Here is an 18,905-nt window from a genome sequence, read left to right on the forward strand (position 1 = left end):
TTGGCAATATCTATTCTATTTTGTACATGTACACCAAAATAATTTACTGTAACAAAGTCATCTGCTAATAATATGAAATGACAATATCATAAGAAACCATATAGAAGTGGTGACAGAGCTTTCACTACTAAAATACATTATGGATATTTTCTTAGTATTTTGTGGGACTTACAAAATTTTAAAAAATCATTTAATTTTTTTATTATTATTCATGTAAACTATTGATTTTAATAATTTGTACTCTTTCATCTTGGTAGTGACAAATTAAGATATTGCAAATAGTACAATTTGTTCAAGACACTTGCAATTTGAATTGCATTTTCAGAACATTTTCTTAATTTTTTATCCGTCAAATATTAACTTTCAATTCTTTCATAATCTGTAAGGACGAATTTGATAGTTTATTTTTTCATATAACATTCTGAAAATTCACGAGTCTTCTTAGTTAATTGATATTGGAAAAGAATTATTACCCTAAAAATGGTCCGATAAATTCACCACACCTATCATTCTCTTTCTAATATCCACTCTGTCTCCATCATCATAACAGCCACAGTGTGAATCAAGAATCCAGTTCGTTTCAAACTCATGATGTTTGTGGTCTATGTCGTGTTGCAGGTTTCTTGCAAATTCATCACCCTTTTCACTCTATTCTAATATTCGCTTATTCACTGTGTGTGATGATAATGCAGAATATGAAAGTGCAGGTTGCTTATGGAGAACATCAAATCACATGCATTCCAAAGGAGAGGGAAGCTCTTCTCCGATTCAAGGCTGCCATTGTCGATCGTTACGACATGCTCTCCTTTGTGTCCTTCATCTTTCTCAGAACACCATCACACAACCGATGATAATCTAATGGGTTTCAAACACCTTGACCTCTCAAATAATTTGTTCAAGGGTGGGGATTTGAAATCATTCATGAACATATGCACCCTTCCTTCTCTAGACATGTCTAGAAACAATATAACCGAAGACCTTCCGTCAATTATTTATAATTTGTCTAGTGGTTGTGCTAGATACTCACTGCAAGAGTTGCACTTGTCATCCAATCAAATCATGGGTTCCATAACTGACCTTTCAGTATTCCCATTTTTAAAATCATCGGATCTTTCTAGTAATCAATTGAGTGGAAAGATACCCGAAAGCATCATATTGTCATCTCAGTTGGAGCAATTATCAATTGGATCTAACTCTATAGAAGGTGGTGTTCCAAAATCAATTGGGAGCATATGTACGTTGAAGTCATTGGATTTGTCCAACAACAAGTTAAGTGAAGATCTGACAGTCATATTTAATCATTTGTCTGTTTGTTCTAGATACTCATTACAACATTTAGATATGAGCATAAATCAAATTAGTGGCACTTTGCCCAATACCCTTTCAATGTTCTCATCATTAAAAGGATTATACATTTATGGTAACAAGTTAAATGGGACAATTTCTAAAGATCTTCAATTTCCAACTAAGCTTGAGGAGCTATATTTGATGTCAAATTCTTTGAAAGGTCTGATAGATGACTCTCATTTTCATAATATGTCAATGTTAAAGATCTTGGCGTTATCAGGTAACTCACTTACTTTAGAATTTAGTCAAAATTGGGCTCCGACTTTTCAACTAGAAAATATTGAATTGAGCTCTTGCAAGCTAAGTCCATTGTTTCCCAAATGGTTACAAACACAAAACCCATTTAACAACCTTGACATTTCAAACAGTGGAATATCAGATATTGTTCCAAAATGGTTTTGGACTAAATTAGCATTGCAAGAATGAATTCAATCAACATGTCATACAACAATTTACAAGGTATTATTCCAAATTTGCCACTAAAGAATCATTATTATTCCCTTAGTCTTGCATGAAATCAATTCGAAGGTCATCTTCCATCATTTTTACGAGACTCGATGTATCTTGATCTATCAAACAATAAATTCACAGATTCTCGTTGGTTTTTATGTTCTGGTGGTGTAGCTAAAACTTTATATCAATTAGACCTTTCAAATAATAAGTTTTTTGGAAAAATTCCAGATTGTTGGACCCATTTCAAATCATTGGCTTTTTTAAATATGAGTCAAAACAAATTTTCAGGAAAATTTCCTACTTCAATGGGATCACTCCTTGAACTTCAAGTATTGTTGTTGAGAAACAATAAATTAACATGTGAGATCTCTTCCTCCTTGAGAAATTGCACAAAGATAGTGATGTTAGATATAGCAGAAAATAAATTATCATGTTCTATTCCAGATTGGATTGGGAGTAAATGGCTACAATTGCAAGTTTTAAGCATGGGAAACAATTACTTCTATGGATGTTTACCATTACAAATTTGTTATCTAAAAAGTATTCATATATTAGATCTCTCACTAAGCAATCTATCTGCACAAATTCCTAAATGCATAAAAAACTTCTCTTCAATGGCTCAGAAAGCTTCTCTAAGAGATCAAGGTCATTGGTATTTTGTTAACACAAGTTATTCCATAGGTACCAATTCATACAATTTGAATGAATTTTTGACGTGGAAAGGTTTAAAGCAAATGTTCACAAATGATGGATTATCAATTTTAAAAATCATTGATCTCTCGAGCAATCAATTCTTAGGAGAAATTCCAAAAGAAGTGGAGGATTTATTTGATTTGATTTCACTAAATTTGTCAAGAAATCATTTGACAAGGGAAAGTCCTTTTAATATTTGAAAGTTAACATCACTTGAATTTCTTGATTTGTCAAGAAATCAACTTGTTGATTCAATTCCTTCAAGTTTTGTTAAAATTGATCGACTCACTATGTTAGATTTGTCACATAATTATTTGTCTGGAAAGATTCCAACTAGCACACAATTACAAAGTTTTGATGCATCAAAATATGAAGATAATTTTGATCTTTGTGGACCACCATTAAAGAAATTTTGTATTGATAGAGTGCCAAGACAAGAACCACTTGTTAAACTTCATGAAGATAACAATTTGATTTTCAATCATGAATTTTATTTAGAAAAATTATATTTTGACTACTAAATTTTGACAACTTTCTCTTACAACATGATCTGTCATCTTTTAAGTGGTTTTGAAATATTGAGAATGAGAAAATGGAGAAATGGATAACCATTTAGAAGATGTCACCTAAGGTTGTAAAAGAAAATTGTCAAAATTTAGTTGTCAAATAATCATTTTCCTTTTATTTAAGTATGACAATTGGATTTTTTATAAGCTTTTGGGAGTGTTTGGCTCAATCGTAACAATACATTCTTGGCGACATGCATATTTCAAGTTGAAATTTTGTATTGAATTATATGAAAGATATAAATATATAATAAAAATACATAGATATTAAGTTTTAATTAAACAATTTAACATGTAAAGTTAGTAATTTTGTTAGTTTATCAAATTATAAACTTTAGTGAGGAGATGACGAATAAATTGCGATTACAATAAAATTTTATTTACTGAGGAGAAAATGTGACACCTCAGTCGAATGCTATTTAAAATTGCAGATGACTTTATGAAATTAAAATTTGAAATATAAATTTAACACTAAACTGAATTATGAAGAAATTTAATAGTTGATGTTGATTATTTAACAAATGATAAAATAAATTCAAGGAGTTTTTATAAATTTTTCAACTTATAATCTAACTTTCACTTTCATGTAATTCAAACCACTTTACTCTATTTGAGGTAAAAAAATTTCTGAAATAATTCACATTAAATTAGTTAAGATATGAACCCTCTTAATTACAAACAAGAGATTAAGGTAGAAAGGAACAAATCCATCACACTCAAACTATTCAGAACATGACTCAAAAATCAATAAGTAATTATCAAACATGACCTTTTCCAATGTTCTCAAGATTAACCAAATCATTTTATGATTAACAACTTTAGAAGAAACATGAAGTTTACATTTAAAAACTAAGCTATGAACAAAATGCTTAGAAAAAGAAAAATGAACATCACACTCACAATTGGCTCCCTCATGTCCAAAGGAGTTTAACAACCCATTACAAAATAAAAATACACTATAAGAAACTTATTTTTTTTAAAAGAAAATAAATATGTAGAAACCTTCCTCACTTTTTTCTGCTCTGTTCTTTGATTTCCTTACAACATACTACCCTCACAACCCTTTCAATCTTCAACAACAAATATATTTTTCTACATGCACCACCTCACAATCATAATCCAGATTTCCCCTGCCAAAAATTAGGCAAGTCCTAAACTTAGCCAAAAATAGGAAAAAAATGATAAAAAAAGCAGAAAATTATTAATATTTTTAATAAAATTAGACAAGTCCTAAACTTATCATAAAAATATTTTAAATATTCATTGTATTATTACAGTTTATTATTATTATTATAATATAAAGGAAAATCAAGTACATGCAAAAAAAATTTAAATAATATTACCTGTTATGTTCTCTATCAGTGCTTGAAACTTTTCTTTACTGTCATAACATAAAGAGTGTCTCCTAAATTACTCAAGAACTTGAAATATGCATGTCTCCAAGAAGGTATCATTAAGATTGAGCCAAATATTCCCCAAAAGCCTATTGCAAATCCAATTGTCATACTTATATAAAATTCATAATTGAAAACCAAATTGTCACCCCCTTGAAGTTTAACAAATGGTTCTTGTGTTGACACTTTATCAATACACAATTTCTTTAATGGTGATCCACAAAGATTAGCATTATCTTCATATTTTGATGCATCAAAACTCTGTAATTGTGTGCCAGTTGAAATTTTTCCAGATAAATGATTGTGTGACAAATCCAATGCACTCAGTCGATCAATTTGAGCAAGACTCGATGGAATTAATCCAACAAGTTGGTTTCTTGACAAATCAAGAAATTCCAGTGATGCTAACTTTCCGATATCTGAAGGAATTCCCCCTATCAAATTATTTCTTGATAAATTTAGTGAAATCAAATCAAATAAATCCTCAATTTCTTTTGGAATTTCGCCTGAAAATTGATTGTTGGAGAGATCAATGCTTTTTAAAAGTGATAATCCACCATTTGTAAACACTTGCTCGAAACCTTTCCACATCAAGAATGCATTCAAATTGAATGATTGGATACCTCTGGAATAACTATTGTGTACAGAATACCAAAGGCCTTGATAATCTCTCAAATAAGTCATTTGAGCTATTGAAGAGAAGTTTTTTATGCATCTAGGAATTTGTCCAAATAGGTTGTTTAGTGAGAAATCCAAGAGTTGGATGCTTTTTAGATAACAAATTTGCAATGGAAAACTTCCATAGAAGTGATTGCTTCCTATGAGTAAAAATTGCAACTCTGATAATTTGCTTCCAATCCAAGTTGGGATAGATCCTACTAATCTATTTTTTGTCACATCTAACATTACTAACTTTGTGCAATTCTTCAAGGAGGAAGGGATCTCACCAGTTAAGTTATTGTTTCTCAATAACAATACTTGAATTTCAAGGAGTGATCCCATTGAAGTAGGAATCTTTCCTACAAATTTATTATGACTCATATCTAAATAAGCCAATGACTTCAAATGGGTCCAACAATTTGGAATTTCTCCAGAAAACTTATTATTTGAAAGGTCTAACTGGTATAAAGTTTCACCTACATCATCAGAACATAAGAACCAAAGAGAATCTGTGAATTTATTGTTAGATAGGTTAAGATTCGACGAGCCTAGTAAAAATGGTGAAACAGGACCTCCAAATTGATTTGATGCAAGACTAAGGAAATAATAATGATTCTCTAGTGGAAAATTTGGAATCATACCTTGTAAATTATTGCATGAAATATTGACTCTAATCCATTCTTGTAATGCTAATTTAGTCCAGAACCATTTTGGAACAATATCTGATATTCCACTATTTGAAATGTCAAGAGTGTTAAATAGGTTTTGTGTTTGTAACCATTTGGGAAACGATGGACCTAACTTGCAAGATCTCAATTCAATAGTATACAGTTGAAAAGGTGGATGCCAATCTTGACTAACTTCTAAAGCTAGTGAGTTATCTGATAACTTCAACGTCTGTAACTTTGACATATTATAAAAATGAGAGTCAGTTATCACACCTTTTAAAGAGTTTGACATCAAATGTAGCTCCTGAAGATTAGTTGGAAATCGAAGATCTTTAGAAATTGTCCCATTTAGCTTGTTATTTTGAAGGTATAATATTTTTAATGATGGGAACAATGAGAGGGTATTGGGTAAAGTGCCACTTATTTGATTCATGCTGAGATCTAAATGTTGTAATGAGTATCCAACATATCCAGATAAGTGATGGATTATTGTTGGAAGCTTTTCACTTAGACTGTTATTTGATAGGTCCAATGTATGCAAAATAGTAGCATTGTGAAGTAATTTTGGAACTCCATCCTTTAATTGATTATGTGATAGATCCAACATTTCCAACTTTGAAAACATTGAGAAATCAGGCAGCGTGCCATTGAATTTATTTTGACGGAGATATAATTCTCTCAATGAATATCTAGAACATCCAGACAAATGATTAAATATGACTGTCAAATCTTCACTCAACTTATTATGAGACAAATCCAATGATTCCAAAGTACATGTGCTTCTAAACGATTTCGAACACCTCCTTCTAAAGAGTTAGCCTCAATTGACAATTGTTGCAACTGAGATGGCAATCTGATGCCTTCAGGTATCTTCCCACTCAATTGATTTCTAGAAAGATCTAATGTTTTTAAAGATGAGAATGCTGAAAGGTCATATACAGAGCCTGTGATCTGATTAACTGCCAAATTCAACTCTTGTAGCGAGTATTTAGCACAACCATTGGACAAATCACGAAGAACTAACGAAAGGTCTTCGGTTATATTGTTTCCAGACATGTCTAAAGAATGTAGGGTGCATATATTCATGAACGATTTCAAATCTTCACCCTTCAATACATTATAGGAGAGATCAAGGTGTTCAAGCGAAGTCATGGCGAAACCAAAACGATATGTAGGAACCCTCCAAGAGGTTCGAACTAAGGTCAAGCTCAACAAGATTAGAAGTAGTGTTTGACACCCAGTGGAATATCATCGGTTCTGTGAAAGAGTTTTGAGAAAGATGAAGGACAGAGAGGGAAATAGAAAAGTTGAAGTTGGAAGGGTTGAATGAGATGAGAAAATGATCGGAAAGACCACAGTTAATTAAAATCAGTTCTCTTAGTTTTGGTAACTTAGCGATCATTCGAAGCGAGCTAGGAGAACTGTCCAAATTATATATGGATTCTGTACAGTACGCCCAGTCGGTCAATCGGCCACTGCTGACCCCACCGGTCAATCGGTCTCACGGGTAAACGAACAACCGTGCCACAAAATTAAAGGACCAGCGGTCGATCGAAAATCAGAAAATTGCAGACCATCGGTCAAACGGTTGAATATGCAAACAGTAGCGATGGACCTTCTGACCTCAAGGACCCATCGGTCCACCGGTAAAACAGCAGTGATGGACCTTCTGACCTCAAGGGCCCATCGGTCCATCGGTAAAACAGTAGCGATGGACCTTCTGACCTCAAGGGCCCATCGGTCCATCGGTAAAACAGCAGTGATGGACCTTCTGACCTCAAGGGCCCATCGGTCCATCGGTAGAATGATATCGATGGTTTTCTCACCTTTGAAGGCCCACCGGTCCATCGGTAAAACGGCAGCGACGGACCATCTAACCTTTAGAGCCAATCGGTTCATCTGTAGGACACCAGTGACGGACTTTGTAAAAACGCTTGACGGCCGATCGGCCAAACACATGGTTAGCTTGTTAACGGCACAACGCCATCAACCCAACCAAGCAACCATCGGTCGTGCGGTTATATAGCTTAAACCAAGGATTATCGGTTAAACAGGTCACTAATCTTCATTAAGGTGCTATTGGGCCGTGATTAAGAAACTCTAATTACAGGCCCATGTCGAAAGCTATAAATAGGGCCCAAAGGTAGGTTGGTGAGGCAATTAATTACGCATTTATTACAACTGATATATCGACACACCGATCGGCGTCATCTAACTTAAGCATCGGAGTACTTTAGACAGGTACCCCGATCGTCATCCCAACCGATCGAGCTAAGGAGAGGATTTCGCTGAAGTTACTGGAGAAAGAAGAGACAGTGCTAATTGAAGAGGTTCTCATAGTAGGCTCTCAGCCCCTACACCCCGAAACATTTTGGCGCCCACCGTGGGGCCGAGCAGTCTCTTTGAAGAACATACCCACATGGTGACCACGAGGAACCGGAACAGCAACATGGACGGAGGGAGATTAGCGGATGACCAAGCGGATACTAGGGAGATGATACGGTTGATGCAGCAAAGGATGGACGAGATGCAGAGGAACTATGAAGCACAGGTGCAGATTTTACGAGAGGAGAACGCCATCTTAAGGCGGAAGGAGGACGGAGTCCCTTCGACGCCGACCGTACCCGACCCAAACAGGCTAAGTCGAGTACAGCCGCATCGGGAGGCCGAGCGGGTGGAGAGCCGACCCCCACCCACGGGGAATGAGCAATCACAACCAGCTCGGGTTGAAAGGACGCAAGGCTCAAGAGGAAATCCATCACACACGGTGGCGGAGAGTTCAGGAGCGAACAACGGGGGTCGCCCGTCACGACAGCCGATACCCGTGTCGGGGTCCTCCCCCTTCACCTCGTATATCTTAGAAACGCCGCTGCCGGAGAAATGGAAAATGCCGACCTTTGACAAGTACGACGGCACGACCGATCCGGACAACCACATGCGGGTTTTCATGCATCAGATGATGTTTCATGCTGTCAGCGACCCCATCTGGTGCCGAGTCTTCTCAACATCGCTGACCGGGGAGGCCTTGGAGTGGTTCTCTGAATTACCGACCGGCTGCATCGACTCGTTCGCTTCTCTGAAAACGAGGTTCAGCACACAATTCGCGCCCCTGAAACCGGCCATTCTGACGGTCGACAATCTGGTCAACATCCGACAGGAAGACGGGGAATCGCTGAGGAGCTACCTCGATCGGTATAATCGTATGTCGGTCAAGATAAAAGGTCTCAGTGACGAGATCGCGCGGCACCACTTCTCTTACGGACTCCAGCCAGGGGTTTTTGCGGACAAGATAAGCCGTAAGAGGCCGCAGACGATGGAGGAGATGAGGGAACGCGCAGCTAAGTTTATACAGATGGAAGACATGCAAGAGTTTAGGGTAAAGAAGAGGGAGAAGGAGGATGCTGCGCTCCCTAAGCCGGTTGTCCCTAGACCGAGCAAACCTGCAGCTCGACCCACCGAGCGGAAGCCGCCAAAGTTCACAACTTATACCCCTCTGGCGGTCCCCCGAGCCAGAATACTACAGGAAGCCTTCAGCGCTGATTCGCTACCAGCGATCAGGAAGAAACCTCCACCACCCGATGCCGACGGGAGCAAACATTGCCAGTATCATCGGACCATCGGGCATACTACAGAGGAGTGCCACACGCTCCGCGACAAAATAGAAGAGCTCATTCGACAGGGACACTTAAAGAAATACATCCGGCAAGATCGCCCTCAGCGGAGTCCAGTGATGAACCGAAGCCCGAGAAGAAGAAATCCCCCAACCCGATCGGAGAAGAGAAGGGAGCCCGAGCGCGAGAAACATAGGAGAGCACCGTCCCGATCACATCGGAGCCCGAGGAGGAGCCGCAGTCACAGCCAGGAAAGACCCTTGAGGGGTTATATCAACACCATCTCTGGTGGCTTCGCCGGAGGAGGGTCAAGCTCCGCAGCCCGAAAGAGGCACGTTCGGGCGTTGAAGTCGGTCCATCTGATTGAGAAGAAGATCCGGTCGATGCCTCCCATCACTTTCACGAACGACGACTTCAAGGCGCCCGATCCCGATCACGACGACCCGATGGTCATCTCGATAGAGGTAGCCGAGTACGGGATCGGGAAGGTGTTGATCGATCAGGGAAGCTCTGTCAACATCTTATACTGGAAGACTTTCCAGAGGATGAACCTCTCCGAGGACCTGATCGTGCCATACAACGAGCAGATAGTCGGCTTCTCAGGCGAACGGGTGGACACGAGAGGATACGTGGATCTCCGCACCAGGATCGGCTCACGGAAGGACGGTCGGGAGGTAAGAGTTAGATTCCTGTTAGTTGAAGCTAACACCTCCTACAATGTGTTGCTAGGGAGACCCTGTTTGAACGCTTTCGGAGCGATTGTGTCTACCCTTCACCTAGCCATGAAATTCCCGTCGGACAAGGGAACTATATGCACGGTGCATGCAGATCAACAGGTCGCCAGACAATGCTACGCTGCTGGATTGAGGATCAGGCCTCACAGCCGACCGCGTAAACAACATCGATCGGAGGTGGCGTTGACGGACCTGGATCCCCGAACGAACACAGAGGATCGGCTGCAGCCGGAAGGAGAGACCAAGGAGATCCCCATCGGCAGCCAGCCTGGACAACTCACGAAGATAGGGGGAGCCCTGAGTGCGGAAGAGGAAGAGCTCATCGGCACTGTGATCTTGGAGAACAAGGATCTGTTCGCGTGGTCGAGCGCCGATATGCCGGGCGTCCACCCGGACGTGATGTCCCACAAGCTAGCCATCTTCCGGGAAGCACGACCGGTCGCTCAAAAGAAAAGAAAGATGGGAGAAGAAAGGCGGAAGGCGGTCGAGGAGGAGGTGAGAAAACTTGAAGGAGCTGGCTTTATCAGCGAAATCAAGTACACGACATGGCTGGCCAACGTGGTCATGGTGAAAAAGTCGAGCGGGAAGTGGAGGATGTGCACTGACTTCACTGATCTGAACAAAGCTTGCCCCAAGGACGCGTATCCCATGCCTAGCATCGATCGGTTGGTAGACGGGGCCTCGGGGCACAACTTCCTCAGCTTTCTGGACGCCTACTCGGGGTATAACCAAATCCCTATGTATGGTCCGGACCGATCGAAAACGGCATTCATCACAGACCGGGCAAACTTCTGCTATGAGGTTATGCCATTCGGTCTGAAGAACGCGGGGGCTACCTATCAGAGGTTGATGGACCGGGTCTTCCGAGGGCAGATCGGTCGGTCAATGGAGGTTTATGTGGATGATATGGTCGTGAAGTCGCAGACGGCCGAGGACCATGCACGTGACCTCGGCGAGGTCTTCCGCCAGGTACGTAAATATAACATGCGTCTCAATCCCGAGAAATGTGTCTTTGGCGTGCCGGCAGGGAAATTTCTGGGTTTCATGCTGACCGCCCGAGGTATAGAGGCGAATCCGGACAAGTGCGCTGCCATTGTGGAGATGAGGAGCCCTAAGAACCTGAAGGAGGTTCAACGTTTGATGGGACGGCTGACTTCTCTGGCGCGTTTTCTGCCCAAGCTGACAGAGAAGGTGAAGCCGATCCTGAAGATCATGAAGAAGCAAACTGCAGAGAAGTGGGATGACCAGTGCGAGGCGGCTTTTCAGCAAATAAAGGAGATGATCAGCACTCCCCCAATCATGACCCGACCGGTTGAAGGGCTGCCCCTGCAGTTATATCTGTCGGTATCGGACGACACGATCAGCGCAGCCTTGGTACAAGAAGCTCCGGAGCAGCGGCCTATTTATTTCATCAGCCGAGTTCTACAAAGCGCAGAAACGAGATACCAGTTGATAGAAAAGATAGCTTTGGCATTGTTAACAGCCTCGCGACGGTTACGCCAGTACTTCCAGAGTCATCAGGTGGTCGTCCGAACCGATCACCCTATAGCCAAGATACTCCGAAAGCCCGACTTGGCTGGTAGGATGATCGCTTGGTCGGTTGAGCTGTCTGAGTTCGGTCTTAAGTACGAACCTAGAGGATCGGTCAAAGGGCAACATTTGGCCGACTTTGCAGCCGAACTCCACGGACCGACCTCCTCGTCCAATCAAACGTGGACCCTCTTCGTTGACGGATCGTCGGACAAACGAAGTGCTGGAGCGGGAATCGTCATTGAAGGACCGAACGGCTTCATGGTGGAACACTCCTTGCAGTTCCAGTTTAAAGCCTCAAATAACCAGGCAGAGTATGAAGCGCTGATCGCCGGGTTAAGACTGGCAAAAGACTTGGGCGCGACGAAGTTGAAATGTAACACCGACTCAAAGCTCGTCGTCGGGCAGGTGCAAGGAGAATATCAAGTTAAGGATGATTTGCTGCTTCAATACTACCACAAGGCTGTCGAGGTCATGAAAGAATTTGAAGAAGTGACCATCCATCACATTCCCCGAGCGGAGAACACCAGAGCCGATAGGTTATCCAAGTTAGCGGAAGGAAAGGAGAAGGGTCAATTAAAGACAATTATCAGGCAAACCCTGATGAGACCTTCGGTGGGAGAATGCGCTGCAACAGAACGATCGGCTGACTGGACTACCGAGATGCGAGAACTCTTAAGGAGGTGCGAGGCTGGAGAAGAGGTCAGACCGACGGAAAGAAGGAGGGCACTCCGTTTCGTAATCATAGGAGAAGATCTATACAAGAGAGGTTTCGCGGCGCCACTCCTCAAGTGTCTATCCGCAGACGAAGCAGCATACGTCATGAACGAGGTCCATAACGGCATATGCGGAATGCACACCGGTCGGCGGACGATGAAAGCAAGGATACTCCGAGCGGGATATTTTTGGCCGACCATGGAAGAGGATTGCGAAGCCATGATACGCAAATGCGCAGGATGTCAAGCCCATGGAAACGATGTGAAGAGGGCTCCGACCGAGTTGCATAGTTTGACAGCTCCGTGGCCGTTCGCTCAATGGGGCATGGACATCGTCGGACCTTTTCCAATCGGCCGAGCGCAGAAGAAATTCATACTCGTAGCCGTCGACTACTTCACTAAGTGGGTCGAAGCAGAGGCTTTGGCTAATATCACCGCTCGGCAAGTCCACTCCTTCGTCTGGCGCAACATCATATGCCGCTTCGGCCTTCCTCACACGATCATCACTGACAACGGCCGTCAGTTTATCGACAAGAAACTAGGAGATTTCTATAAGCAGGTAGGGATAAGACACGTTACTAGCTCGGTCGAGCATCCCCAAACCAACGGCCAGGCTGAGGCCATGAACAAAGTCATAGTGGCAGAATTAAAGAAAAGGTTGGGAGAAGCCAAAGGAGCATGGGTTGACGAGCTGCCGCAAGTCCTTTGGGCCTATCGTTGCACGCCGCACGGGACGACCGGGGAATCTCCCTTCAACCTAACATATGGGACCGACGCCATGCTACCAGTCGAAGTAGGAGAGCCGACCCTTCGGCGGGAGATGCAAGATCTTGAGGTCAATTGTGGACGACTGCGCGAGGAATTGGACTGGACGACCGAGCGAAGGGAGCGAGCAGCCGTGCGAGCAGAAGCGTGCAGGAGAATGGTGGCAAGAAGGTACAACGCGAAGGTCAAACCAAGAAGTTTTGTCAAAGGAGACTTAGTTTGGAGAAAAACCAACGACGCACGAAAGAAGTCGACACAGGGAAAGCTAGCACCAAATTGGGAGGGTCCGTTCCGCGTGACCGAGAGCCTGCAGAACGGAGCCTATCGGCTGGAGCACTTGAGCGGGAAAGAAATACCCAACACGTGGAACGCGTCACACCTCAAGATGTATTACAGTTAATCATGAATAAAATGAGCGTTTCATGCAACTCTATCTAACAATCTGACCGACGGGGCTCCCTACGGGACCCAAGCAAAGCCTGACCGATCGAGTCAGGGACTTCCAAGAGGAAGTCCCACTCTGTCAGCACCGATCCAAGCGATCTAATTACCCCACGGGTAAACAAGTGACACGAGCTGTCCTGATCGATCGGGGTACAACACCAACGATCTCAAAAATGAATTGAACACAAATATAACGTTCGCATACCGATCGTCCGGGCAGCTCAATATTAAACGCAACCAAGGTAAACTAACAAGTTAAACAATTGCACGGCCGATCGCCAACGCTAAGAGACAATAAAAATGTGGCCGATCGCCGACAAAGACAAGTAACAACGAAGCAAGGCCGGTCGCCATCGCAAAGTAGAATAAACGTATGAAAGCATGAAAAATTCAGCGGATGAAATAAATACAGAGCTAAAATTTACACCAATGTTTGTCAAAAAATAACCTAATAACCGAGCGAACGCGATCCACCGGATGGTCGATCGGATTCGATCGGTTATATCAAAATGTACAAGTTAAAACAAAAAAGAAAAAATCTTATGCGGGTGGATCGTTGACCTCGTCCAACCGGTCGAAGACCCTCTCCACCTTCCCGTCCACTACTCCCATATGCACATCGAACCGATCGGGAGAGCAGTTGTAATAGAAGACCGCCAGGTCGACGGCCCTCTGGAAGCCCAACTCATACTGAGCAAAAACTTGCTCATCGGCCACCTCCAGCTCCTCCTCTAACTCCTTGACCTTCTTCTGCATGTCTGAAGCTGAACCGACGGCGCCCAGGTGCTCCAGAGATAGATCGTCGAAGCGCCGTTGGAGCTTGCGCAATTCTTCAGCAGCCTCACCTGCCTTAGCTTGCTCCGCTTTGGCCCGATCGTCCGCAGCCTTTAACAGCCCAGCACATTTAGCATGCTCAGCCTTGATGCCGTTAAGCCGATCGAACTGGGCCTTCAGATCAGCAGCAAACGCTTTCACCTCTGAGAGCTCGGTCTTTGCCGCTGCTAGCTCCTTCTCCAAGTCCTCAATCCTGCTCCGCTCGGGACGGGGAAACTTGGTGTATAGCGCAGCTAACCTGAGGGTGAGTTCCCCAGCGGTCCGAAGGGCGTCTTCCTCGGTTACGTCCTTCAAAGCTTCAGTCACTCGAGGTCCCAATTGGAGGATGACCTCTTTGTCAAGGTGAGCACCGCCACCGAGGAAAGTGTCGGCCAACGACAACGATTCTCCGTGCTTTTGTTTCTTGAACGGGGGGACGACCGGAGGGTCTTCTCTTCTGGACTTCTTGCCTTTGTCCCCCGCAGCAGCGGCAGCAGCACCAGAACTTGGTCGCTTCATAACCAAGCGAGGCCGTGAGACCGCACCAGAAGTCCCGGCGGGAGCGGAGGCGGGAGCACCCTCACCGACCGGAGGGGCAGCTGGAACGGTTGAGAGTGGAACCACCTCCTCGGCGGTATCTCTCCCCCGACGTCGAGCCTTAGCACGAGCAGCGAACTCAGCGTTGGCAGCGGGCGTTCGAGCCATGATATCTGCAAAACGACAAAACAATTAAGTTAAACTGCGACCAAAATTGACGATCGGCAATATCAGAACAACTAACCATAGACCGCCCCCGATAGGTCGGGGGAGCGGATGCATTGGATCAGCGGCCGCGGGTGGATCTTGTCGGGCAGGGTCTTAAGGACGGCCAGGTCAGCCCGCTCGGCCGGAGTCATCAGATCTTCAGCCCAGGCATCGGTGGAAGGAGGGAACGCCGTCCAGTAGAGAGGAAATTTAGGACGATCCTGCTCATCGAAGAAATGCTTCCTTCCCTTGGTAGTAATCGCTACCTTAAAGAACCCGATCTTAAAACCTTTGTACGACGCAAGGTAGAGAGTAAGGAGGCTCTTGTTCGCCCCCAAGAACGAGACCCAACCCTTGGACGCCGTCGGCCGAGTCTTATAGAAATGGAGGAACAAAGGCATGGTGGGTGTGAGACCGGCCGCCCGACAAAGAACGTCAAATGCCTGCATGGACGCCCAGGCGTTCGGGTGAATTTGCGTCGGCGCACACTGAATCTGGCGCAGGACGGCCATCTGCCAATCGGCAAATGGAACGCTCAAGCGTAGATCTTGGAAGAGACAGGCGTACACGTAGAAGAAGTCTAGCTTCGCCTCTCCCTTCCCGTGGCACACTCTCTCATTGCCAGCGCAGATTTTGACCCGAAGTTGCCGCTCCTCCACCTCCTCGCTAAAAATTCTGGTCCGCTCGACTAGATCCCCTAGGTCGTTCCCCCAACGAAACCTTGTTACAAGCGTGCGCGGCTCATAAGGGGCCCAATCGTAACCCGATATTTCCGGCAGATTGACGTCGTCCCCCTGGTCGTTTACGTCGATCCCGACGAGGTCCCCACTTTCATCAGAAGCCGCAGCCTGCTCCGCCACCTCCTCGATCAGTTGCTCGGCATCAGAGCTGCCGCTTAGAAGTATTGGCGAATCCGTGCCGCTCGACACTCCCCCGAGCGAAGTTCCCGACTCAGACGACTCGAACAAAGCGGAAATCGACCCGGCGTCCCCAGACCACCCGACCGCTCCACCCGACGGATCATCTGAACCCGATGCGCTTGAAGACATTTTTTACCTGCAGAGAGAGAAAAACGATCGGTGGCTCGGCTAGAAAGAGAAAGGAAAGCGTGAAAATAACGGCAGTCACACAAACCTATTTATAGGGGGGACCATGTGACACGTGGCAGCTCCAAGGCCCTACGATCACATTCGGATCAACGGTCCCAGCTTCGCGACGCTTCAAATCGTAACTGACAGGCACGATCCACGAGGCAATGTAACCGTTGAGAAACGCCAGCGGTCAGTCGGCACCATGGTCTGGGTAAAACCTCTTCGCTTCTTCCACATCGCTCGAGGCTGGGGGGGCTTGTGTACAGTACGCCCAGTCGGTCAATCGGCCACTGCTGACCCCACCGGTCAATCGGTCTCACGGGTAAACGAACAACCGTGCCACAAAATTAAAGGACCAGTGGTCGATCGAAAATCAGAAAACTGCAGACCATCGGTCAAACGGTTGAATATGCAAACAGTAGCGATGGACCTTCTGACCTCAAGGGCCCATCGGTCCACCGGTAAAACAGCAGTGATGGACCTTCTGACCTCAAGGGCCCATCGGTCCATCGGTAAAACAGTAGCGATGGACCTTCTGACCTCAAGGGCCCATCGGTCCATCGGTAAAACAGCAGTGATGGACCTTCTGACCTCAAGGGCCCATCGGTCCATCGGTAGAATGATATCGATGGTTTTCTCACCTTTGAAGGCCCACCGGTCCATCGGTAAAACGGCAGCGACGGACCATCTAACCTTTAGAGCCAATCGGTTCATCTGTAGGACACCAGTGACGGACTTTGTAAAAACGCTTGACGGCCGATCGGCCAAACACATGGTTAGCTTGTTAACGGCACAACGCCATCAACCCAACCAAGCAACCATCGGTCGTGCGGTTATATAGCTTAAACCAAGGATTATCGGTTAAACAGGTCACTAATCTTCATTAAGGTGCTATTGGGCCGTGATTAAGAAACTCTAATTACAGGCCCATGTCGAAAGCTATAAATAGGGCCCAAAGGTAGGTTGGTGAGGCAATTAATTACGCATTTATTACAACTGATATATCGACACACCGATCGGCGTCATCTAACTTAAGCATCGGAGTACTTTAGACAGGTACCCCGATCGTCATCCCAACCGATCGAGCTAAGGAGAGGATTTCGCTGAAGTTACTGGAGAAAGAAGAGACAGTGCTAATTGAAGAGGTTCTCATAGTAGGCTCTCAGCCCCTACACCCCGAAACAGATTCTAAGGAAAGATGAGTTAAAGAAACAAGATTAGATAGCCACTGATCAGCGGGGACAATTTTGAGAGCGCTATCATATCCTCCAAGATAAAGCTTACGCAAATTTGAAAGGTTTCCAAATTGGGAAGGTATGTATCCCTCAAAAGAATTCCCACTGAGATCAAGATACTGTAACTGAGAGAGATTTCCAAGTTGATGAGGGATTGAACCCTCCAAATAATAATTTGAGGAAAGATTCAAATATTTCAAACGAGAAAGAGAGGCTAACTCACTTGGAATTTTTCCGGCAAATTGAGATGAGGAGAGATCAAGATATCTCAAGTTTGTGAGAGAAGCAAGAAAGTCTGGAATGGGAGTGTGTGGAAAATAATTGGAACTGAGATTGAGATACTGTAATTGTGGCAACTCCATCAGTGACTTGTGGATCTCTCCGCTCATATAACGTGGAGGGAAGTTCCAATATTCGCCGTGAAGATCGAGGCTTAGAATGTGGCCGGTGAGGTTGCTGCACCGAATCCCCTCCCACCGGCAACAGTCGGGAGTGGTCCAAGAAGAGAGCATGCCGTAACGATCGTCAATGGCAGCCTTGAATTGAAGGAGTGCTTCCCTCTCCTTTGGAACGCATCTCATTTCGTGTTCTCCATTAACAACCTGCAACACCACACACACCACCAACATCATCGCTTTCAAATTCTTCATTATCATCACACACACTGAATAGTATAGAACTAGATTGATATGGATTGTGAAATTTAGCACTCCCAATTCCTACATTTATAGACACACCAATTCCTAAATTACCTGTTCTTCTTTCTCACTCTCCTGCACTCTGCTTCCTTACTTTATTCTGTTTTATATTTCTCTAATCAACTCATTTTGTGGACCATTTCTACACTATTCGACAGATGAACGGATTTTAAATTCAAAAACAAGATTACTGATGCATTATTTAATGTTATTTGTATACACATTTATTCAAAATTACAAAATTTTCTTCTCATATTTTATTTAATAAGCTCTACACTAACTGTGTTACCAACGATGTACATCTGGAGAAGGTTCTACTCTTGAATATTCACTAAGAATATTTTTAATCAAATTTACGTATACTTTTATGATTTTTGTTAATTTTAAACAATATATATTAAAATAAATATCACTAAACGTATTCGTGGCAGTTATCACGCTCTCCATTTAGGTTCTTCCAAAACGATTTTAACATTGATAACTCTCCATATTTTTCTTTATCCAATCTTCCACTTTTCTTTTCTCCTTTAATTAATTTTCATAAATGATTTCTGGTTAAACATGAAGAAATTAGAGAGAAAGAAGAGAAACACCTCTACATTCCTAGTCATGCTTGGAATATAAGGCAATTGTTCCATTTTCCATTAGACTCTGCGAAATAATAGCAAGATAAATTTGTTAAAAATATTGATGCATGTGCCTTTTCAATCATATTTTTAAGTCATTTTTTACCATCAAAGTAA

The 18,905-nt window shown here is 43.5% G+C and overlaps 1 protein-coding gene across 3 annotated transcripts; it reads right to left on the minus strand.

Moving 5' to 3' along the window:
- Positions 1 to 3,786: 3,786 nt before the first annotated feature.
- On the minus strand, positions 3,787 to 18,210 carry LOC114181845 (receptor-like protein EIX2). Of its 3 annotated transcripts, none has more exons than XM_028068451.1 (2): positions 17,688 to 18,210; positions 3,787 to 4,189 (listed from the first exon to the last, which is right to left on the minus strand). In XM_028068451.1, exons 1-2 carry the CDS (start codon positions 18,118 to 18,120, stop codon positions 4,152 to 4,154), a joined length of 471 nt encoding a protein of 156 aa, XP_027924252.1. In that variant the 5' UTR covers positions 18,121 to 18,210; the 3' UTR covers positions 3,787 to 4,151. The 3 variants fall into 3 exon arrangements, with proteins under 3 accessions (XP_027924252.1, XP_027924251.1, XP_027924250.1); XM_028068450.1 differs by lacking the exon at positions 3,787 to 4,189 and adding an exon at positions 4,404 to 4,542; XM_028068449.1 differs by lacking the exon at positions 3,787 to 4,189 and adding an exon at positions 4,404 to 7,221 and having other exon boundaries at positions 17,415 to 18,210.
- Between the last annotated feature and the right edge of the window lie 695 nt (positions 18,211 to 18,905).

This window comes from Vigna unguiculata, chromosome 4 (assembly GCF_004118075.2).
Source record: "Vigna unguiculata cultivar IT97K-499-35 chromosome 4, ASM411807v1, whole genome shotgun sequence".
Lineage (NCBI taxonomy): Eukaryota > Viridiplantae > Streptophyta > Magnoliopsida > Fabales > Fabaceae > Vigna > Vigna unguiculata.